This window comes from Bos mutus, chromosome 22 (genome assembly GCF_027580195.1).
Source record: "Bos mutus isolate GX-2022 chromosome 22, NWIPB_WYAK_1.1, whole genome shotgun sequence".
Classification (NCBI taxonomy): Eukaryota; Metazoa; Chordata; class Mammalia; order Artiodactyla; family Bovidae; genus Bos; species Bos mutus.
In genome coordinates, this window is record NC_091638.1 from 9,870,959 (window position 1) to 9,895,028 (window position 24,070).

The 24,070-nt window shown below is 40.4% G+C and overlaps 1 protein-coding gene across 16 annotated transcripts in view; it reads left to right on the top strand.

Annotated features, from left to right (window-relative positions):
- ARPP21 (cAMP regulated phosphoprotein 21) overlaps window positions 1-24,070 on the top strand; it is a 162,520-nt gene that overhangs the window by 55,408 nt on the left and 83,042 nt on the right. For 11 of the 16 annotated variants that reach the window (XM_070359978.1, XM_070359990.1, XM_070359974.1 and 8 more), the window contains exons 6-11: window positions 29-173; window positions 1,632-1,710; window positions 2,361-2,420; window positions 3,143-3,283; window positions 17,305-17,413; window positions 19,251-19,352. In XM_070359978.1, coding sequence (XP_070216079.1) covers window positions 29-173; window positions 1,632-1,710; window positions 2,361-2,420; window positions 3,143-3,283; window positions 17,305-17,413; window positions 19,251-19,352 — 636 coding nt within the window. The remainder of the gene's footprint in view (window positions 1-28; window positions 174-1,631; window positions 1,711-2,360; window positions 2,421-3,142; window positions 3,284-17,304; window positions 17,414-19,250; window positions 19,353-24,070) is intronic. The other 5 variants (XM_070359985.1, XM_070359987.1, XM_070359986.1 and 2 more) reach the window with 2 other exon arrangements.

Genomic DNA, 24,070 nt, shown 5'->3' on the forward strand with positions numbered 1-24,070 from the left:
CTAAATTATTATATTTTTTCCCCAACAGGAATCAATTCATTTACAGCTTTCCAGTTTTCCCAGCCTGCAAGAGGAGGATAAATCTAGGAAAGATGACTCTGAAAGAGAAAAAGAAAAGGATAAAAACAAAGATAAAACCTCTGAAAAACCCAAGATCAGAATGTTATCAAAAGGTGAATGTGAAAAATGTTTCCTTAACTTACTCAGTTTATATATAACTAGTTACAGAATACATTCTAGACTTTACACAAATATCACCTCCCACCAAAATTTGCATAAAATTTTATATGTGTATGTATGTGTGTGTGTGTAAAAGATGATGTGAACTTGATTTTTTTCTGTTCATGGTGTCATTTTTGTGTATCTAAAAAGATTATTTTTAGGATCACATATTTCTTTGGATATTCATTTGGATCTATTTTTGAGAAGTTTGTACAAGGGAGTGAATATAAATCTGTTCCTAATTCAGATTTATTAGTACAGTTAATTTGAATTGATGAACAGTAATGGTACCCAGTTTTATATCTTTTAAGTTTCATGCTTATCTTAAAAGACAGATAGTGGATTGGCAATTCTCAGTTGATAAGTGGTAAGTGGTGTCCCCAGAGCACAGATGTATATGTCAATGTCAGTGGAACACATATTAACATTTTATCTGAACTAAATGAATTTGGTCTCTGCAACCCATATACTGCCCCGTCATGTTTCATGTAAAATATACACACTTCTACTTCAGGAAAAATTTCTTCCCCAAAAGTCATTCCTTATAAAACCACAAAGCTACAATCCAGACTTTTCAACTTGTTGCCTTACATATAATTATACAAAAGTAAAACAAACAAACAAGAAAGCAAAAGTAAAAACAAAATTAAGTTGATATGAAGAATTCCATGAATAAACAGATTGGCAATAGACTTAATTTTTTTTAAATACCTGAGACAGTATAAGGCATTTGATCAGCTGAGAGATGACAACTACTTCACATATGCTCCATAACCACAGATCTGCTTAAAATGATTGTCTCAGCTGCTGAACATCTAAAAACCAAGGTGTATCTGAGAGTAAACAAGTACAGCTTCCTAAGATGGCTTTAGAAATTAAGCTTTAGACAGCATCAAAAGACTTGAAAGACGTGGAAATATTTAATGCCCTCCTATATTTTGTATCAGTTAATATTTAGACAGTTTTACAACAGAGCATTCAGTTTTTGCCTTCTCCATTTTAAGAGAAAGAGGGTTCCATGGTATCTCAAGCTCTTGAGAGTTCTCTCTGTGGGTTGGGAGTACCCATCACTGCCATGGAGAGGTCATGCCCTTGCTGATTGACAGCCCAAAATGAACTCATGACATCTGACTCCGCCCACCCACCCACCCAGACGGTGCCCACTTCCTCTCCTATGACAGCTAGGTCTTTCCACACTGGAAATCTACTGGGTGTTCTTAATCCCCGAATCTAATTTTCATCCTGATTTAATGTTGCCAGGTTGCTAGTTTCATAACATGTGCCTCTAACACCAGTAGATTCACCTAAAGTTTGCCTGAGCGTAAGGGAAAAGGGAAAGGCTGGGAAAACCCTTTTCAGCCCACCTCCCACTGCCCTTTCTCATAACTCCATCCTGCTGTTTGTTTCAGATTGCAGCCAAGAATATACGGATTCTACAGGCATAGATTTACATGAGTTTCTGATTAACACATTAAAGAATAATTCCAGGTAAATCATTAAGTAAATCTTGTTTTTAGAGGAGTCAAGTAGAATGTTACAATAAAGTCATTCATGCAAACACTTCTAAGAGGGAAGCTGTAGAAGGCTGAGTCCATCTCTGATGTCTTAAACTGTCTCTTGTATTTTCTCTTTTCTGCTAATAGTTTTCATGTTTATGTTTTTAGCTAGTCTTAATTCCTGGGTACTTGTCCAGTGAATAAATTATAGTTTACAAGTTCTGCTTTTCTGGTCACAAAGAGATACTTATTAAGGGGGAAAATATAGAGAATGAGAAGCAATGTCAAATATGCTTCAGGGCAGCTATTGAACCAACTATTTGGGCTTAGCTTTGTTAAAGTTTCCTATTAATTTAAAATATACAATTTACTTGGTGTGTTTTATGGGCCTAATACTTTGCATGTCTTAGTTAACATTAAAAACTACAAAGCTTTCAATGGCAGAACATACTTAACAGATGAGGAATCACCTTAAGGAGAATGGAATTACAGATAGTTTGACATCACATTTCAGAGAACAGTTAGATGCCGATTTGTAGCTACGTAGATTTAAACAATTTTTCCATACATGTAAATGAAACTGTTAAGTCTTTGGGAATGGACAGTCCATAAAGCCTTTTCATTTTAACATTTATTTTGCAGAGACAGGATGATACTCCTGAAAATGGAGCAGGAAATTATTGATTTCATTGGTGACAACAAGTATGTTGAATCGCAGTGCCGGTTAATGAATCTGATGTGTCTTGGTTTGCTGTATGGGTTTAATCACTCATTCTGGAAAGATTTAGGGGTAGATAAAACATTATTTAATATGTTTGCTGACTCATTAAATAGAGATGCTGTTGGAGTTAGGAGCTATGTGCTGATGGGAATTGTTGCTTGGGTCATGTGTAGTCCTGCTTGTTAAATTCCGGACAAAATGGCTATAAACAGGAGACCACTGATTAGCATTGAGTAGCAGTAACAAGAAGCGACCCTTTTCGTTTTTATTATAGTTTTTTAATGGGCTCCAGCTGGCTGTAGTCAGTTATGCCTGGAAATAAATGTGCTGCTTTCAGTGTCAACCGTGTAGTGACATCTCCAGATAGACATCTGCAGTCCCCTATTATGTCTGTCATTGTGGCTGCGCCTGGCTCTGTGGATAAGGTCTCCTGGACTAAAACAGAATATACTTTCCAGCAAACATTGAGTTCCCTGTGGTCTGAGAAATGCACAACTCTGAAACAAAAACACTTATTGTACTTTAATCAATACATCTATAAGTGGAAAATTGGTCTGGAAATGAGAACATTGAGTGATGCCAGGAATGAAATAAGCTTAATGGTTCGGATGAAAAAGAAACGGTTTTATGTGTGTGTCTCTCAAATGTACTACGGGCCAGAAACGAAGATGCTGATAGTGCTGTTTCTTGTGTTCCGTTCCAGTAATCATTATAAAAAGTTTCCTCAGATGTCATCCTACCAGAGGATGCTTGTCCATCGCGTGGCCGCTTACTTTGGGCTGGATCACAACGTGGACCAAACAGGGAAATCGGTCATCATCAACAAGACCAGCAACACGAGAATGTAAGCCCCTTCTCTGTGTTTATTTAGCATTTTCTCTTTCTCTCGTGGATTCATTTATAAGAACGCAGTATACAGTTCAAAGTACATGGCATTTCAAATGTACAGTGTTATTTATCTCTTGCTCTTCTCAACAATAGTGGCATTTATCTATAGAAGATTGTGGACCAGGAAAGTTGATAAAATTTAGGCTGTAAAGTGTATTTATTCCCTGATCTGTTACGTAGCTCCTGAAACACAATTTTCTTCTTTCCATTAGTAATCCATGTGGTTATATACCAAACATGGAACATGTTATGTCAGCTATAACTGATTAAAAATAACAGACATTTAAAAACAATAACATATATAGGATAATTACTCTTTTCTTTCTTTTTCTGATGTCAAGACATTGATCTTACTGTGGTTTATAGAATAACAAAACTCCAAACTGGGAGACAGTAGTCCGGCCTCTAAGACCCAATTCTTTTACTTACTACCTGGGTGATTTGAGATAAGTCCTGTAAAATGTGCCCTCTCAGGTTTTTTCACTTATAAAATCAGAGTTTTTTGAGCCAGATAATATCTAAGTTCTGGCTCTAAAAGCAGGTTGCTTGTTTGGTTTTGCTTCTTTCAATAATTGTTTGCTTCTATCTCACTATGTTTACAATGAGTGGTCATTTGCTTTAGAAACTTCGAACTGTGTCTGTTGAACCCACCTCTCCTTGAAGCGCAGGCCATTTTTATAGCATAGTCACATTAAACTGAAAAGCTGTCCTCATATAAAGCAATTTCTTAAGACATTTGTTTAGTAAATTGTGCACATTGCGTGGTTTGTTAGGAATGCCATGTCACTGAAGGGAACTTTTGTGTCAAGCACAGCAGGGTGGCTCAGACATCAGTTTCTGTTCTCTGGAGGCTGGGGCTTGTTGGGGTGGAGATGATGATGCCCCTTCTCTGCTCAAGGCTCAGTCTGTGTTGAGCAGAATGAGTGTGAAGGTCATAGTCGGGAGAACTCAAGCTGGGAGATCCGGGGCTACTGAGATTGGCTATTATCTCAGGGACACTGAGAGCTTCTCTTCTCTGGACTTCAGATTATTTATTTATCTGCAGGAGAGAGTTTGGAATGGTTATGTTTAAAGGCCCTTGAGCTTCAGAAGTCTTGGGTCCTGGTGGTTGCATTTTATTGTGAGGGCAAAACACATCTTAAAATTTATCAACTTTCCACTTTATCTGATTGTTGGCACATGGACCTCCTATTTTGAACAGGAGTAGGACTGGAAGGTCACTGTCCTTTAATCCTTCCCTCTCTATTAAATATGCCTAGTTGTTGCTGTTGTTGTTTTTCATTCTTCATTCTGGTTTTTCTTATGATATTCAGATACTATAACGCAGGCACACACTGACTGCAGACTAGGCAAGCATTGCTGTCCTTTTAATTCTTTCTCTATAAGGCCATAAGAGACGTGGGAAAGCCCAGAGATCAAATAGATTGATGTGGTTTCACCTAGGAGAGACGGTGCATTTATGTTTAATTCACCCTGATTTTGCAGTCGCATAGTCATAAATATTAATACACATGTTTGAGACCTGTTTCCTTGTCAAACAGTTTTTGAGAAAATAAAACACTCTTTGTATAAAGGCTCTTGGTGACTCAGCAATGGCTCTAAACTTGCAATCAGTTTGATATAGTAGTCACTAGTTACATATGGCTATTTAAATTTTAAATTAATTATTGAAATATAATTTAAGCTGCAAGATTCAATTCCTCAGTCAGGCTAGCCATATTTCAGGTGCACCTATTAGAGAATATACAGAACATTCCCTTTATTTCAGAAAGTTCTGTAGGTCCAATCTTCTCAGAATCCTTGTGACTCTTGCAAGTTTCCAAATACCACTGGAGAACATAATTTGTCCCTTAAAACTTTTCTTTTCTGCTAATGAGCATCATATAATCAGACTTCTTCACTTGCAAAAGAACACTAGCTTTTTTTTTTTTTTCTCTTTAATGACCAATTTCCAATAGATGGCACGTGTTTATGCCTTGAGGAAGAGCAGAAGAACTTGAGCAGGGAACACCTTCAGGTATTGTTCCTGTAACAAAGTGCTGGGCTGCTAGGCATTCTGTCTAGTTCCTGCCTTTGATCATCAACATTTAGTCCCCACTCTGTGACTCCCAAACAAAAAAGACGAATGACTGTATGTCATGGACACTCAGGGTATTTCCTGAAGAGTTGAATTTAATCATCTTTCATCCACAGCTGGGTCAAATCCCACCACTCTATTCCAGACACCTTTCTGGCCATCCTTGATTTGAGTGGCTCTTGCCAGGGATTGAAATGGGGGTGGGGGAAGCTAATATCTTTCAGAACAAGAGAAAAAGATGAATTTAATGTCCTTTTGTAAATAGCATCCAGTCACATTTTCAGGACCTGAATCAATTGGAGCAGTTTTAGCAAAGGAGGAAGGTAGTTCTGTGGGAAATTATATTTGACATTGAAAGTCTGTTGCCATGTTTTCATGGAATTAAAGTTCAAAAGAGAACATCTCTTCAGGTTCTAGGTGTCTTGCGTATTTTTGACTCTGATAATTTCGAGAGTTGTGCCATCAGGACAACTGGCCTATGATGGTTGTGGGGACCATATTGGCTTAGGTATATTATTAGATGAAAATGTTTCCATTTCTATAAAGGAAGGAGGCTGAGATGGAAATTCCTCAGATGATTCCTTGTGGGTTTTGTGTTTTGGAGATACTGTTTCAATGTGTACGCTTTAATGGTACCCCAAAACAAATGCATGGAGATGCATAGTTTAAACGTCATTGTGCTGCTGCTAACTTGCTTCAGTCATGTCCGACTTTGTGCGACCCCATAGACGGCAGCCCACCAGGCTCCCCCGTCCCTGGGATTCTCCAGGCAAGAACGCTGGAGTGGGTTGCCATTTCCTTCTCCAATGCATGAAAGTGAAAAGTGAAAGTGAAGTCACTCAGTCATGTCCAACTCTTAGCCACCCCATGGACTGCATGGAACCCACCAGGCTCCTCCGTCCATGGGATTTTCCAGGCAAGAGTACTGGACTGGGGTGCCATTGCCTTCTCCATAAATGTCATTGTAGATTGGGAGAAATGCAGAAAACCTGGATGGAAAATACAAAAATGAACTGAAGGGCTGAGGAAGGGAAAACACTTCCTTTTTTAATTTTTCGTTTTCAGTGACCATACTGGCCTGTAAGGTGGCCCTCTGAAGTGGATGCCTGTCACCTAGATATTGGCTGGGATTTATTTCCAGAATTCCTGTTTTTCTAGATTGTCTGCAGTTTAGTGCCTATAGAATGTGTCTTGAAAATACTAACTTTTGCATGGAGAGAAAATAGTCCCACCTGAAGTTCAAAATATTTAAGTCATGACAACAGACTGTGGGGATTATATTTACACATGCGTGTGTACTACAGTCACTTCTAGTATTTTCTCTTATATCTTCAAATATAATCCATCCATCCTTTCATGATAGAAAAAAATATCTCAGACTTTTCAGATAGTTATAATCACTTATAATAGCATTACATACTATTTGTTCAATTGTACTGGATACTTTACAACTTATTTAATGTATTTCATTTAATATTAAAAGCAAACATATAACCTAAGTCATTAGAGAAGAACATTAAGTGCACAGGTTTGATCCTTGGTACAGGAAGATTCCATGTCCTGCAGGGCTCCAGAACTACTGAAGCTTGCATGCTAGACTCAGTTTTAGACCTCCAGAGAAGCAATGGTCAGCATGGCTGGAATCTCAACCCAGTGTGTCTCATGCCAAGAACAATGTTACTAAGTAATCTCTCTTTAAGGCAAAACAACCCAGACTATGGACATCCTCAAGATCTCCTGGATTGGTTGAGAATTCCCACTCCTAAATCTTTTGTGGTCTGATAAGAAATAATCATTGAGGGAGAAGATTTTTTTGAAGGTTCACTCAGTGGTGTCAGTAAATAACAGATACTTCCTCCCATATGACAGCATTTGCCAAATTTTCTTTATCACAGCTACAAGGTGCAATATTTGGGGAAAAAATATGCAGAATTTAGAGGGAGTGATATCCAGTCAGTGGAAACTTCCTATACTCCGTTTCAATCGGTGTTTTCAAGAATGAAAAAACTATGTTTACGGGTAACGTCAGTGCAGGAGATGAGCCTGTCCTTTGTGTGAACACAAAATTACTGTTCCAAGCAACTCAATTGTCCAAATGCATGTTTTCATGTCATAGCCACAGGAGTGTGGGGTTAAGAGTGTAGTCATCCAGAGAGAGGAAGAAATAAGAATTGTGTTCATTTGGGATTTATTCCCCAAAGGTGCCTTCTTCCAAGTGCACTGATGCACTATGGAGAGTTAGCGAAGAAAAGTCACCTTCCCCCGGCACCACCGTGTCCTCGTCGCTTCTCAGGGCTAAGCAGCGAGAGGACAGGCGAGCACGTGCCACCTCAGCCACTCAGCACAACACTCAGCCCGCAAAGCAGGTCTGAATGATTGGCGATGCCTCTGCTTAGAATGCACTGTCATCTTGGTGAAATAACGAATGGAGTTTTTGAACTGAGGCTCGGTCCTGTTTCTGCTTTAGTTGGGCGCTGTTTCCCCAGCGTATGGCCAGAAGTATGTTTTCATCTCTAGCACTTACAATTTTTTTTTCTGTTGGAATTCTCTGTTAACTGTCAGATTATTTGGCAACACCAGATGAGCCCCTTGGAAATCTGGGGCAGAGGTATTAGGGTGTGTGCACCTTGGTACTGCAAGTGATAATTAAAATGCATTTACTTTCTATCATGCTACTTTTTAAAGTCTGTTTTTATTTTTGGCTGTGCTGGGTCTTTGTTGCTGTGCACAAAGTGAACGTGAAGTCGCTCAGTCGTGCCCGACTCTTTGCGACTCCATGGGCTGTAGCCTATCAGGCTCCTCTGTCCATGGGGTTTTCCAGGCAAGAGTGCTGGAGTGGGTTGCCATTTCCTTCTCCAGGGGATCTTCCTGACCCAGGAATCGAACCCGGGTCTCCCGCATTGCAGGCAGACGCTTTACCGTCTGAGCCACAGGCTTTCTCTATTTGTGGAGAGCGGGGGCTACTCTTCACTGTGGGTTTCTCATCGTGGCGGCTTCTCCGGTTGCAGAGCACAGGCTCTAGGCATGTGGGCTCTACTAGCTGTAACTCAGAGGCTCTAGAACTCGGGCTTCAGTAGCTGTGGTGCGTGGGCTTAGTGGCCCTGTGGCACATGGCATGCTCCTGCACCAGGGATTGAACTCGTGCCCCATGTCCCTTTCATTCTTAACTACTGGATCACCAGGGGAGTCCCATGTTACTTTTGATGTTTAGGATTGAGGTTAAAAGATGAACCGTGTTTTAAAATATATATGTGTAAATGCTGCAAATACATGGGTCTATTTTTTTATGAGAAGCTTTGTTCTTCTCTTTGTGTCTATTTCTAATTTTCACTTTCTCTCTTTTGCTTATTTTTCTACCTGTGTAGCCCAGAGCAGTTCATTGTTCTTTTCTTAGACAATTTCTACACCTCTCTCTCCTTTTGTCCCTCCGAGAGAAAAGATGCATGTTCAAGGTGTATCATTTGAAGACTAGAAACCTTCTACTTTCCCTACTATTTTCCAAAGGGCCAAGATCAGTCATAGGCAGAGAGAATCCCATGTATATCTGAATGCCTTTGCATGTGTCAGAGCACCTGTTTAACTAGTTCTAAAAAAATCTTCATATTAAAACGTTGTCATCTCTTGAACATATTTTTCTTTTGTCTTTCACTTGGTCCCACTGTGTTTGCCTCCAATCCCCTAGTCCAAGAGCACAGAGCAAGGAAAGAAATAGTAGGTCTGCTGGGGAGAGAGGTTACAGGTCCTCGAAAGCAGGAAACAAGAATAGGACTCAAAGGCAGATGCTGAGGGTGACACTTAGGAGTCTAGTGCTCAGGAGCCCAAGTGCCTGATTCCCAGTGTGGACGTGGGTTTTGGCCTAGCATGAGGAGTGGTATATAGTGACCTCCGTGGTTTGCTTGTTTGTTGCCCCAAGGATGATCCACTGAGCTAGCTATTTGATAAATCTCAAGAACCATGAACCTTGTTCTGATTCAGCCAAACAGAGCCTCTCTCTGGGTGAAGCAGTTGAGCCCAGTTGACTTGGTTAAACATCCCTGAAATGTGAACATGACCGGGGGACCCACCACCCTCTCGGGGCAGACTAGTGGGACGTGGCCAGCAACCCGGCAGGGTCAAGGGACGTCCGTTCTGCTTAGTTTCCTGAAGGGGCTCAGGTTGAAGGTGGGAATCTTTAGTGCTTGAGCCTTAACCGCTTCACTCCCGGCTGGTGATAAAGTGCATTTATACCAAGACAAACCAAAAGACCCATGCTCTTCCTCCCACGTCTATTTTTCTTCTTTTCCTTTGGCTGGAATGTGAGCAGCGGTGGGAAAGGACTGAGCAGCGTCCTGAGCCGATGCTTGCTTAGTAACCTTCTGAAGAGGACCTAGTATTGCTGTCTCCAAGCGCCTCTTGGAAACTCTTTGAGTGGTTGGTTGGTATCCCGTCATTTCTAAACAGGACAAATTTACTCTACACTGTTTATAGGAAGAGTGTTGAAAATCATCTGACTTGAAGCCAAAGGTCAGGAACCTAATGAAGAATTACATTCCTCTCAAGAAAACCATGACAATTTTTTTTTTTTCCTAAACACACAACCTACTTCTTTAAACAGTACTCCAGCCTGAAGTTAAGACTTATTTAATAACAATGGTCAACCCGCATATCACTTCTCTCCAGTGTGTTTTCTCATATCATTTTCCTCAAATACCTCAGACAACACCAGAGTCTGTAGGTGAGACAGACATACATCGTTGAGGAGAGAAAATAAAGTGTGTCATGTTCTTTTCACAATGTGAAATTATTTATGGGCCTCTGAGTATTGAATGTATAATTTACTGTTTAACTTTGGAATGAAACATGCACGTACCTTCTATAATATTAATATCTTGAATGTAACTTTTTTAAAAAGAACTTTTATATGCATTAAAAATAATTTCCAAGTATCTAGCTAACTAACTCACAGCATTCTAGGCAGCTAGAGCTAGGCTGAGATTCATGTCTTGATCTTATCAGATCTATTCACAGAAGATCAAGCCTGAAATCCACCGCTCCTGTCGCTCAGCCACGACTGAGGTTTGGAGAACAAGAATCAACATGAACAGAATCAATAACCCCAAATGATGATAAAAGCAAGAAACAAACCAAACACTATCCTTTTGAGACCAGACCCATTGTATTTGTTTTTTGGTTGTTCTTTTCTTTTTTTAAAAACAAAATCCTAATTTACATTTAATTTTTTAAAAAGTAACAGAGAACTCAATTAATGTTAATACAAAAATGAATACTAAAACTGTGATGCAAAACTCCAGAACCACAGAACACACTGGATTAAAAACTGTCCTGGCAAAACGTAGAACTGAGATAAGACCCATTTTCTCAATTCTTTCAAGGGCCAAGCATTTCTCAGACATTCAGTACCATACTTTCCATGGGAAGTACAGGCTATACGTCAGATCCATCTTTTTTCTATTCAGAGTTTACTGGAGGAACCAGGAACATTTTGATCAGGACTCTGTGCATGTGTGTGTAAACACATGGTGTGTAAGTGCCAGCCTAGGTATATAAGTGTGTAAAGACGCTATCTGTATTTTACAGTTTGCAGCAGTTTAGAGGAAGGTTCCAGAGAAGGCAATGGCACCCCACTCCAGTACCCTTGCCTGGAAAATCCCATGGATGGAGGAGCCTGGTAGGCTGCAGTCCATGGGGTCGCGAAGAGTCGGACACGACTGAGCGACTTCACTTTCACTTTTCACTTTCATGCATTGGAAAAGGAAATGGCAACCCACTCCAGTATTCTTGCCTGGAGAACCCCAGAGACAGAGGAGCCTGGTGGGCTGCTGTCTATGGGGCTGCAGAGTCAGACAAGACTGAAGCGACTTAGCAGCAGCAGCAGAGGAAGGTTCACTATACATGAACTATTTATAGTATTTACTATAAATACTACATAGGGTATTTTCCTATACGTACAGTAGTTTTGGAGGGAGACAGATTATGGTGACTTGGTTCATTCCATCTGCAGCTTGGCCTCCTGTAGGCAGCAGAACTAGACCCAGTTTCTGCAGGCTCCCTTCGTTGCTTCTAGATCCACCTTGAGGAGCAGCAGTCATGTTAGCACTTGTAACTTGGAGGAAGTTGAAGGCCAGAGCCTGTTTGCAATGAATCTTCTTGGTGTAGTTCCTGTGTCTGATTAATCTTAAGATTTCTGCTACTGGGGAGGCTGTGAGCGTATCACTATGTCTCTAGGAAAAATGGAATTGAGGTACAGAGTAGAAAGAGAAGTTGTAGTTTGTTGGTTGAAGCTGTTTGGTTTCCAGACTTAAATGCTAGAATACTGAATTTGTAAGGTGGTGTCTCATTTAAAAGAATCAAAAGGACAGGATGAAAGTGGAAACTATAAAATATGTAAAGAAGAATGTAGGACTTTCTTTTATAAATAAGAAATATCAATTGTCAATGTGCTTCCCCAGGTGTCTCAGCAGAATCCACTTGCCAATGCAGGAGACGAAAGAGACATGGGTCCAATCCCTGGGTCAGGAAGTGCCTGGAGGGGGTCATGGCAACCTACTCCAGTATTCTTGCCTGGATAATCCCATGGGCAAAGGAGTCTGGCGGGCTACATACAGTCCATGGGGTTGCAGAGTCGGACGCAACTGAGCACATAAAGCTGTGTCAATGTTGTAACTGAATATTTTCCCATGTGAAGGGAACAGGGCCACTTCGACTTCTCTAATATGTGTGACTATTAAAATATTTTCGACGAATGTTACACATAAAGCATTTCATCCTGTTGTGCACAGCCACATCTCTTTGTTAAGATGTATGCATGTTGATGACCATCTTTCCATTATTCAGGGTGAAATTCAAAGATGTCCCTTGATGCTCCTCTGCATTTAGTAGAACTGAATTCTTCATTTGTGTGTATGTTGGGGGAGGAAGTGGGGAGTGATTAAGCTGAACTGTTTGGAAGAAAAGTATATATTTGGTTTCAAGAAACTGGCAGCGGAATAAACCACTGAAAATACTTCTAGATCAAAAAGATAAAAAAACGCAATAAAGCACGCTCATCTTTTTTTAAGCTTCAGGTGAGAGAAAAACTAAAATTGGAACCAGTTGAGTAAGACATTTTGGTAGTCTGATGCAATGGTGTTTCACCCAGCCATTATTTTTTCATCATTAAGTTGTGTCTGACTCTCTGCGACCCCATGACGGTAGCCCGCCAGGCTCCTCTGTCCATGGGATTCTCCAAGCAAGAACACTGGGGTGGGTTACCATGCCCTCCTCCAGGGCATCTTGTAGGCGATCAAACTCACGTCTCCTGTGCATTGGCAGGCAGATTCTTTACCACCTGAGCCACCAGGGAAGTCCCTGTGCTCAGCCATACTGCCTCTCAATTCATGAGCTTTGTCTAATCAGAAACAGTGAGGAGTTGGTTCAGACTTTTGAAAGGACTGACTAGGGGATCCCAAGACAGACTGGAAATGCCACTGCTGTCCTCCACACGTGAGCAATGAGTGCCACAGTAGATACCTGCTATAAATTGTGGGAAGACACTATTTTTTTTTTTTAATCAAGAAGAAACATTAGATTTGTTTTCTCTGCTTTTTGGTAATGATAAACAGGTAGAAATAACTCATGGACTAAAATCTTCCAGGAAAAATAATGTAGGCATGTAGCGGTTGCTTCAGCAGCACATATGCTAAAAAATGCAGGCAAGTATAATGCGTGGCCATGAGATACATAGTAAACTCTAGTTATCGTTCATTTAATAAATACTGTGACCTTTTGCAGCTTTGAGGAGTTTTTCTTAGAGTTACATCCTCATCTTGATCCATTGAAAGTAATTCATCACCGTTTTAAATGAAGGTCCATACCATATTACTGCAGTTTCATTCATTTTGTGGCTAAGAAATAATATTGCTATGATGTTAAATTAGTGGTTAAAAGGATTTTTAAAAGCTTTAATATAACAGTGCATTACTGGTAATTTTTAGTGCAGTCACATGTAATATTTCAGTCATAAACTACAGTTTGCATGAGTTTAAACTTAAAATTACTTCTTACCTCTAGATAAGTCTCTATAAAGTCAACCTGGAAAAATCTTATTATGTTTATTTTATTCCTTTTATGCAAACTTCAAATGGTTACTTTATAATCTTTCAAAACACTTTTGGTAAGTCAAGAAATGATTAGTTATTTGTACTATTAATCTCTAATGTTCGAATACAAATTTTTTTGAACACAGTTGTGGATGATACCCTTTGCATAATTTATATCAGAGTAACAAATATCATTGCTCTCAATAATATTTACATTATTGATTCAGACAAGCTCCTTTGACTACCCCTGCTTAAGTGATGGATGTGTTTTTCCTGAATATGTCCTGCTATGAAATAAAAATAAACCAGCACTATGAAGAAATGCAAATGAAGTTTCAAAAATAATGGTTAAATAGCTCTTGTGTAACTGTGATGACACTTTAAACTGAGAAGTTCCCAAACCTAAAAAAGTTAAAATTCCCATTTCCACCTCTTTTTCTCCAGTGTGAATACCTTTTCTTTAATGACACCATTAGTTTTGGTCAGCTTGCAGTCAAACATAAATCTGATTTTTAAAGATGTTCCTAATGTTCTGAATTTGAATTTATGTTCCTACTAACTCAACTCTATTCTGTTCTATTATACAATTTAAACATTTATGAATTTATGACCACAGATCTTAGTGATTCTTTGATCTGTCCCTGAGTTACTGTGACTTATATATAGCTGTGCTAAATTTTCATTTGTTCATACACTGAGTCATTTATTCACCCAACCAAATGCCTCCCAATGCCAGGCATGGTTCTAGGCACCAAGGATACACTATTTAAAAAAGCAAGATCCCTACCCACATGGAACTTGCAGTCCATCTCTGGTTAGTATGCTGAAATCTCACTCTAAATATTTTTCTCCTTAAAAAGCACTTTACATGCGTGCTCAGTCGCTTCAGTCATGTCCAACTCTTTGTGACCCTCTGGACTTTAGCCCACCAGGCTCCTCTGTCCATGGGATTCTCCAGGCAAGAATACTGGAGTGGGTTGCCATTTCCTTATCCAAAAGGAGAATTGAGTCTGAAGCAAATTCATCTTATGTTCATGAGTGCCATTTCATTTATAAATGAATATTTACAGATGATTAGTGTTCTTGCCTGGAGAATCCCAGGGACGGGGGAGCCTGGTGGGCTGCCGTCTATGGGGTCGCACAGAGTTGGACACGACTGAAGCAACTTAGTAGCAGCAGCAGCAACAACAAATACAAGAAATAGATCTGTATGTTTAGCCATTGTCCAATCATTTCACTGACTGGAGTTCATCAGATGTTCAGAGCTCAGAGCTATTCAGATCAGATCAGATCAGATCAGTTGCTCAGTCGTGTCCGACTCTTTGCGACCGCATGAATCGCAGCACGCCAGGCCTCCCTGTCCATCACCCACTCCCGGAGTTCACTCAGACTCACGTCCATCGAGTCAGTGATGCCATCCAGCCATCTCATCCTCTGTCGTCCCCTTCTCCTCTTGCCCCCAATTCCTCCCAGCATCAGAGTCTTTTCCAATGAGTCAACTCTTTGCATGAGGTGGCCAAAGTACTGGAGTTTCAGCTTTAGCATCATTCCTTCCAAAGAAATCCCAGGGCTGATCTTCTTCAGAATGGACTGGTTGGATCTCCTTGCAGTCCAAGGGACTCTCAAGAGTCTTCTCCAACACCACAGTTCAAAAGCATCAATTCTTTGGTGCTCAGCCTTCTTCACAGTCCAACTCTCACATCCATACATGACCACAGGAAAAACCATAGCGTTTACTAGATGGACCTTTTTTGGCAAAGTAATGTCTCTGCTTTTGAAAATCCTATCTAGGTTGGTCATAACTTTCCTTCCAAGGAGTAAGCGTCTTTTAATTTCATGGCGCAGTCACCATCTGCGGTGATTTTGGAGCCCAGAAAAATAAAGTCTGACACTGTTTCCACTGTTTCCCCATCTATTTCCCATGAAGTGATCGGACCGGATGCCATGATCTTTGTTTTCTGAATGTTGAGCTTTAAGCCAACTTTTTCCTCTCCACTTGCTATTAGGAGAGGATTAATTAGCATTGCTACTATTAGCATTTGTGTTCAAGTTAATATCTTAATTTTCCTTGTTACATAAAAATATGTATATAACAATGTCTGAGTGGTTGAAAATGTTGGGAAGCTTTAAAAAAAACTCCTAGAGAATTGTTCTCATTTACAGTGACCTGTAGCTATTCAGGCTATTATAATATTGTCAGACTTTATAGTGTTATAAGTGATTGAAGGGCCCTGTGACTGGGCTCCACCAAAATATATTTAATTTCTTTACTGTCAATGATCTTTTCATTATAAAGTGCAAATTTACTCCGTCTCCTTAGTGCTCTGATCTTAAAATGTCATATCCGCACATCCAGACAGCTGTATCTTATTCTATGTTAATTCTGGTGGATAACATTTACATTAATATTGAAGATGATATGATGCAGGTTTTTCTGTGCTTTATCCTGAGGTGTGAGGCCCTCCAGCCGACTGAGTACAATGTAAGCAGAGAGAGACTGTTCACTTCTCTGTAAGGAAGTAAGCAGGCTGTTTGATGCCTGTGGCTTAGTGGGAAAATATATAAACTGGAGTCAAGAGTCACTTGAGGGATAGTTTCCTTATCTGTAAAGAGGCAAAAAAAAATTTTTTTTTTCTCCTACATCAAAGTTTTATTGCAAAGACTGAATAAAAGAATGCAGAAATTACATCTGATTCCAGAAGCTATAACTGGTATTATTTCAGTTTTCTGGTTTTGTCTGCTCCCCAGTATTATAATAATTGATGAAGGAGTTTTTAAGGAAACAATATTTCTCAACAAGATTTGAATTATACACTTAAACTGCTCCTTTGTTTTTAAAGTGTTGTTTGCTTATTTTGGAGCTATAAGGAAACAATGAGATTCTCTTATTTACTAGCCATTCATATTAAACAACCGATGCAGTGATTTGGCTTCCTGAACGCATACTGAACCCAGGGGGGCACAGAAAACCCATGTGGCTTCAGAAGTAATACATCAGACCTGAAAGACACGTTTTGAGAGCCATCAATTACAACTGCTTCTATACTAGAAATGGACATTTTAGTCCTCTGTGATTAACCAACGCACAAGCCATTCACCAAGTTCTCTGGTGTGCAGGGACGCTGGTGAGAAATGAACAGGGTACTGGAGCCCTTTCCTGTAATAATACAAGATGATTAAGAGGATCTTTAAAAAGTCAATTGACTAATCAATACCATGTAACTGCTTGCAACATTTTCCCCATGCTAATCAGGAATTAAGTTGTTTAAGCTAAACATCTCCAGTTTCCCCCAGTTACTCAACTGATTTACAAGACATGGTCGAGGATGTCAGGCTGCTGGAGCCAGATTCCAGGGCATCTGTCATTAAAGAAAGATGGAAAAAATTCATAGACAGCCCTCTCTCACTGGACATTCAGAAAGCTCTCGAAAGGGAAAACATAATAGGAAGTATTCTCCTAGTTTTAATGTAGTAATCCCAAATTCTAAACATATATAGAGAATAAGGGTAGGGGCTTAATGAAATTCAGGACTGACAGAGGTCAAAATAACTATAGAAAATAGAAAATACACACTATATATTTGCAGGCCTTTAAAATTTTGTTTTAACTTCTACCATGGTGAACAAACAAAGCAAAGGTATCCTAACAACACATGTGAAGTGACACAGTATTACCTCCCTATATATTGCCAGCAATTCTAGTCTCAAAACCATGTGTAAACTTTTTCTTGAATGCCACTGTGGGGGAAAAAAAAAAACTAAGAAATAACTTTAAACAGGGGAAAAAACTTTTTTTATTGATATGTTTTACTTTGCTGGCAGACCAGAGCAAAGGTTTTGTGAACATTTAAAAGATGAAAAAGGTGAAGAATCCCAGAAGCGGTTTATCTTGAAGCGAGATAACTCTAGTATTGATAAAGAAGACACTCAGGTTGGTTCTCAAGTTTGAGAGTGGTGACGTTGTCGTTTTGGAAGGTGGGCTGCCTGATGTTCTTGTCGTTCTTCTGTTGTCCCTGCTCCCCCTCCCAAATCTCCCCCGCCTCTGAAAAGAACCCCCTCCCCCAACCTCCTGCCCCCCACCCCTACCTACCCCTTTGGCATTTGGTGGGTAGCAAAAGACCACGTCATGGTTGCTTCAGCGCTGGCTCTGTGTTGGGCTGCATGGGTGGTGCTTGGCGCAGGCTCTGCTGCATGCCTGGGGGGTCGGGGTGCCGCAGGCTCTGAGCTGATGGGAAGAGCTTTGTCAGTCGCATTTCCAGGTGTCTGTGTAACTCTGGCAGTCGTTCCCCTCCCTACAGCTTTATCCTTCCGCTCTGCACACATTGCGCTGGATTGTCAATACGGACCGCTGATCAACTGATGTAGCTGTAAACAACAATCCTTGTTATGGTGAGGCCAGGTGGATTTTGCAAACTCTCCCAAAATAAGTCTTCGCAACAAAGAATCAGTTTCTGTTGTAGTCCCCCACCCCTTCCTGTGTTTTAACTTCCATGTCAGTTGTTTGCTTGTTTTGCACGAACTGTAGTGGAACTTCCTCCTTCCCTGTTTTTTGCTTGTAACAAAACATTACATGGTTCTAGAATAGCTTTATTCAGGGGAACTCGACAAGGCTAGAGAGACTTTTCTCCCTGTGGAGGGGGTGGGTTCCAGGGTGATGAAGAAGAAAACTAAGTAAATGGCAAAAGAAAACACATTTTCAGTGATAAGGAGAACCATAGAAAGTCATACAAATGCCATTACAATTACGCTTCCTGTCCCTGACAATGAAAATAGAGCTTTTATGAAAATGACTTTGCTTTAGAATGCTGAAAGGTAAGACAATCTGCATCACACTCAAGTTATTATTTTAATTACCCACAGTGAGTCACTGTGAGCCAGTATGTGCATCTCTGACACTTTAAAAAAAAGGCAACAACAAAAAAAACTGTCCATCATCTGTATCTCATTTCCTCCCACCACCACCACCCCTGAACCACACCATGGCTTGAGTTGACTTTGACACATGTGCCTGTGTCGTGTACTTAGTGGATGTCTGTTGAATGGATGGATGGATGTGGTTAGTGCAGGGCGTTTGGGAGAGGAATGGCAGGGATAAGATGCAAAAGCGATAGAAACACAGCAAGTGACTCCAATAGAAGGCGGAGGAAGAGCAGGCCTCATGCTGGGTTCTTTGAATTGTTAGTTTTCTGGATTTTGACCCTAATCCACAGACAGGCTTTTAGAATTCAGTTCTTCCTTTTATCCCAGCTGCGATTCACAGAATAAGTCACTGAGTGAATAAAAACGCAAATTAGGATGCAGAGAAATGGCATCCACATCTTCCTTTCTGCCCCTTCTTGCCCTGTTTCTCTGACCACAAGTTTTCAAAGCCATTTATTCTCGTGGCCACCTTGGCCTCGCCACTTCCTCTTTTCTTACCACCATTCCGCCTCCTCCTGGGGCGTCACATCTTTGCTAAGGAGACAGAACCCATCACAGAGCAACCGGGCTGAATGCCTGAGGCACATTCAGAACTTACCTTCCAGAAACACCGAGCTATTTGCATCCAACAAGGAAACAGCCAGGAGTAGGAGCACCCCTGCCATCACAAGGCACACACCCCACACACATCACCCACCACGACTTCCTCGGGGACCAGAGGGAGTGAGACTTGTCAAGCCCCATTTATTTAAGCGAACATTTATTACTCTCAGCTGACAGTTTTTCTTGACTGCAGATTTCCAACGGCTCACCTTGGGTAACCCTCCTGATTTCTCTTTTCTGTTCAGCAAAACAGAATGCATCCATTTAGAGATGACAGACGAAGTAAATCAATTGAAGAGAGAGAAGAGGAGTATCAGAGAGTGAGGGAGAGAATATTTGCACATGATGTGAGTAGTTGTTTTCATTGCCTCTTGAGTGCGGTCCCTCCGTCAGCAGTAAGGCAGCCTCGTTCCCCAGACAGGAAGCTGATAGGAATGAGGGAAGCTGGAGGCAGGGAGCTGCCGAAGGGCAGCAGACCAGAGGTGCTTCTGGAAGAGGACCTGATTCAGGGAAGTGATGGAAAAGGAGCCAGAGGTTTGTGTGTGTTCCCAAATATCGAAGTACTATTTGGGGTCAATAAAATAGACCTTAAATATGGAGAGAGGTTGCCAGCTTTGCAGAAAGCTCTTCAGATTTATATTAGCCAACAGATACCACGTGGTTTTCTTCTTCAGACCCACATTGTGCAGAAGAAAGAATTCCAAAACAAGAGAAGAGTCAATTGAGCATACACACACAGAATTTTCTGCATTCTTAGCAAGTATGGACACTTTATTATATCAAAGGTAATAAAGATACTCATCCCCTCCCCCACCCCATTTTCAGATAAAATTTGTTCCATGACCCATTTTCAAGGGAATGATCAGAAAACAATTTCTTTTGTTCATATCCCAACAAAGAAAATGTGGTTGGGATTATTGTTTTTTTATTCTTTTGCTCACTGTGGCCAAAATTAAATGTGATTAAATTCCATACAAATTAAAAGGTGAAAAAAAGCTGAATTTAGATGCAATGGAATGGAAAGGACAAGCTGTTTCCATAGGCTTTCCCTTCTATGGGTGCATTTGGCAGCCTCTAGAAAATGCTGTGGGTTTTTCCCTCTGCAGAGGTATAGCCATGAGCACCTTTGTGTAGATTCTCTGTGGCCGACACCTCTGTCTTTCCTAAGTCAGATGGGCATCTGACCTCCTCTATGATTTGTTCTCATGATTTGTTCCTTAGAAAGCCATCTAGACACCTAGGCATCCATGCTTAACATGCAAGGGGCCTGCTGTCCCCAGAGGTTTTAAGCCCAAGCTAGCCTCCCTGATCTTCCACCTTCTGCTGAATCCTTTAATATGAGCTACAGAGGAAGTGACACTCTGCACTTCTTTCACACGCATGTGGGTTTCTGCCATCTGCTCTAGAACCTCTCTGCCTGTCTTAGACACATTAAAATACAATTGTGAATTGAATAGCCTGGTCCAAAGCTTGCAGAGTAGGAGAGTGTGAGAGAAGGAGATGAGGTAGCCATTGTTGAATGATGTCCAGGGGCAATTCTAGCAGATTCTAGAAAATCCTTTTAATTATGATCAGAATTCTTGATGGTGCAAAGGACAGCCTGACACATGGTAGACCTTTCCTTGTGTTTGCTGGATATAAGAATGCAGTAATGAGAGGCTCTGTTCTAGTCATAATACTGTAATAAACCTATCTTGGACTGGAGATAGAATATTCCTGTCTGATGACCTTCAAGATGAGAAATTTTTCTGAAAGACAGTTTATTCTCTATTCTCTTTTTTTCTCTCTCTTTTATACACACACACATACAACACACACAAACACACATTCTTCCTCTTAGTATAATTCTGACAAGCCATATAGTTTATGAATGAGTTGTTACATTGTAAAGCAAAGAGTAGTCACCCACATAATGTACAAACAACATTATGCTTTTCTTCTCTGTCACATTGCCAGACACTCAAGTGCCGGTTGACAGCAAGTAGCATCACTGATGCATGCCTGTGATGGGGGTGACATTTGCCCTGCTAGCCTTCATTTTTGTATTTTCGTGCCCGTAGGAGGTCATCGAAGGGAGGAGGGGTCAGCCTGACTCCTAGTCCACAGCGCATTTCCTCACATCCCTGTTCAGGAGATTTAGGAGTAAGGAACCTGGGTTCCAGGCTGAAGATTGGAGGCAAGGGTCCCTGTTTAAAGCCTCTGTGGCCACATGCTGTATTATTATTTTTTATCAAGTAAAAGCAGACCTAAATGTGAGATAGCCTAAATGGAAAGCTATTGTCATAGCCCTTTTATTCCGTGAAATATTTCTTTAGCCTTCTCTGCAATGCTGTAGCTGCTTCTCCTTGTGGGAGAGGAGGAGTAAACACTTTTGATAGACTCTCTGGTGGCCACCACTTCTGGTTTTACTAATTCAGGTGGGAGACTGGCATGTTTCTGAAGCTGATTTTCACTTGATCTCCTAGGGCGGTAGGTTTTTTTAATTGGCTTTCTGTACTCAGAGAGCTTCCCAGGTGGCTCAGTGGTAAAGAATCTGCCTACCAATGTAGGAGATGCCAGAGATGTTGGTTTTATCCCTGGGTTGGGAAGATTCCCTGGAGAAGGGCATTGCTACCCCCTCCAGTATTCTTGCCTGGAGAATCCCATGGACAAAGGAACCTGGCGGGCTACAGTCCATGGAGTGGCAGAGTCAGACACGACTGAGTGACTGAGCATGACAAAAACAACCCAGAGTGTGCTCATGAAGGGCTTCAGAGATGACCTAAAATCCTTGATATCACCTGTAAAATATTACGTTCATGAGCATATGTACATTTTTCTAAGGATAAGCTCTCTAGTGTTTATCACATTATTCTAAGTTTTCTTGACACTTGAACGACCATGAGCCACTGTCCTAGCGGGAAATAAAATGCCAAATGTCTTTCTCCCTTGTCGATAGCTGTTGTAGACACAATGCAGTCATACCTTCTACTGGTGGTCCCCAAATTTGGCAGCTTAAAAAAAGAAAACAAAAAGCTTCTCATCTCACAGTCTGCAGGGTTCAGGAATGTGGGAGTGGCTTAGCTGAGTGATTCTGTCTCGTGGTCTTTCATGAGGCTCCAGTCGGGCTATCAGTTTGGGCTGTAGTCATCTGCAGATTTGGTGCAGTGGTCTTCTCCAAGAACCACTCACATATTGCCGGCCCTCAGTTCTCTGCTGGCTATAAGCTAGAGATCTCATAGTGATGGGGAGCTCTCTGTAGGCTGCCAGGTGTCTTCAAACATGGCAACTATCTTTCCCTGGAGCAAGTGATCTGAGTGGGAAAGGAAAAGGGTCCCAAATGGAAGCCCGGTGCTATAAGCTGATCTTGGAAGTGACATATATTCCCTTCTGCTGTATTCTTTTAGACACACAGACCAGCTTTGCTGCACGTGGGTGGTACCACACAAGGCAAGGGTCCCTGGGGGCCACCCTGTATTAACAGGAGATTACCATATTCTCTGTTAAACACAAACTCAAGGGCACAACAGCAATATGAACTTTCTCGAATATGTATGGTAACATAAAGACGGGACCCACTAGGGAGCCTTTATCTGTATAATTCCAGATTCTCAAATGATCATAACTACCCAAATTGTTAAGGTACACGAGATAGTAAGTATATTAACTCATTTATAAAACAAATGCAAGGAATCCAGCATAAGGAAATTAAGTTATAGACATATAATTTTTTTAAGCTGGTCTTTAATTTAGCATCCTCATAGCTTATAAACAGAGGTAATAAAACCAGCTTTCTTTGCCAGTTATTAAGTCGTAGAGTAGTTCAAACAGGTTCAAATGTCAATATACTTAAGTAGGATTATTTTTCTACTTGAAGTTACAATAGGCATTTATAGAAAAATACTTCCTGATGTTTATACTTTAGAAAAACCCCAATTTCTTTTAAAATTAGAAGTGTTCTTGAATATTTTACAAATGTACCTTGATGGCTAAGGGATGCACGTATGTGTGTGTGTGTGTGTGCTTTGTCATAGGTGCACAATCCAAATATGCAGATTTATTTGGGGATTTTCCAAAAAAGGCTTTTCAAATATAGTTTGAGAATTTGGGTATCTTGAAATAAGACCAGTTCATCTGTTATTTGAGAACTGAAATGTTTAATTCAGAGCACACAACAATTTAGTTCTCAAATAATAAATAAGTGTACTTTTGAAGTCAGAAATATTTGAAATATAACTCTTCTTTCCTTTTGGCAAGCATGTCAACTTATTTTATGATTAATCCTATGCAATGTTGCTTCCTTTAGGAAGGTTAAGTAGATAAAGCAATATATTTGAGAAGGACCTGTTTTGCCTAGAGGGTAATTTCTGAAGGATATTTATATGTAAATAGGGATTTGAGGAAGATTTCATCTTTGGTTTTCTTCATGGGGAGCCAATGACGAGGTTGTGAGGTACCACCTGGCTTGGGGGTAGCATGTGGAAGAGAATTCTATAACCCATTAGGCAAAAACATTTTTCTCCTTTTAAACAAAGCCCTTTATGTATATATCTGAGAATGCATATACCTCACAGCTAATTTTATCTTTCTCTGCTATTAAAATTTGTAAGTTATTAATGCTTCTTTTAATACACACACATGTGTGCACATGCACACACATACATTTTAATCAGTTACTGAATCATAACCCATAATTGTCTTTGTCTTTATGAAAAGTGTGGTGGATGGATGATGAGATGATTTTTTTTTAGGACCTTTCCACAAAAATCAGGAAGATGCTCTGGAGATGGGTTTTTAGAGAGCATCATCTTTAATTTGCACGTGCCTTAGTTTTTAGTTCGAAGAGTTTGGGCTGCTTCCCTTACCAAATGCTATTAGATGAACAAGTCCAAAGAGGTCAGCATGTCTTTGATAGCTCCTTCAAAGACGTAGTCAAGTCTCAGTTATTCAGAATCAGCCAGAACATCCTAAATGTAATTGGCCTATTTCCAATCTCAAGAGCTGAAATGTAGCAAAGTATTAAATTCATCGTGGATATCTGGCATAGTATCACTTTGTTCATATACCAAGACTTGGCTTAGACTTG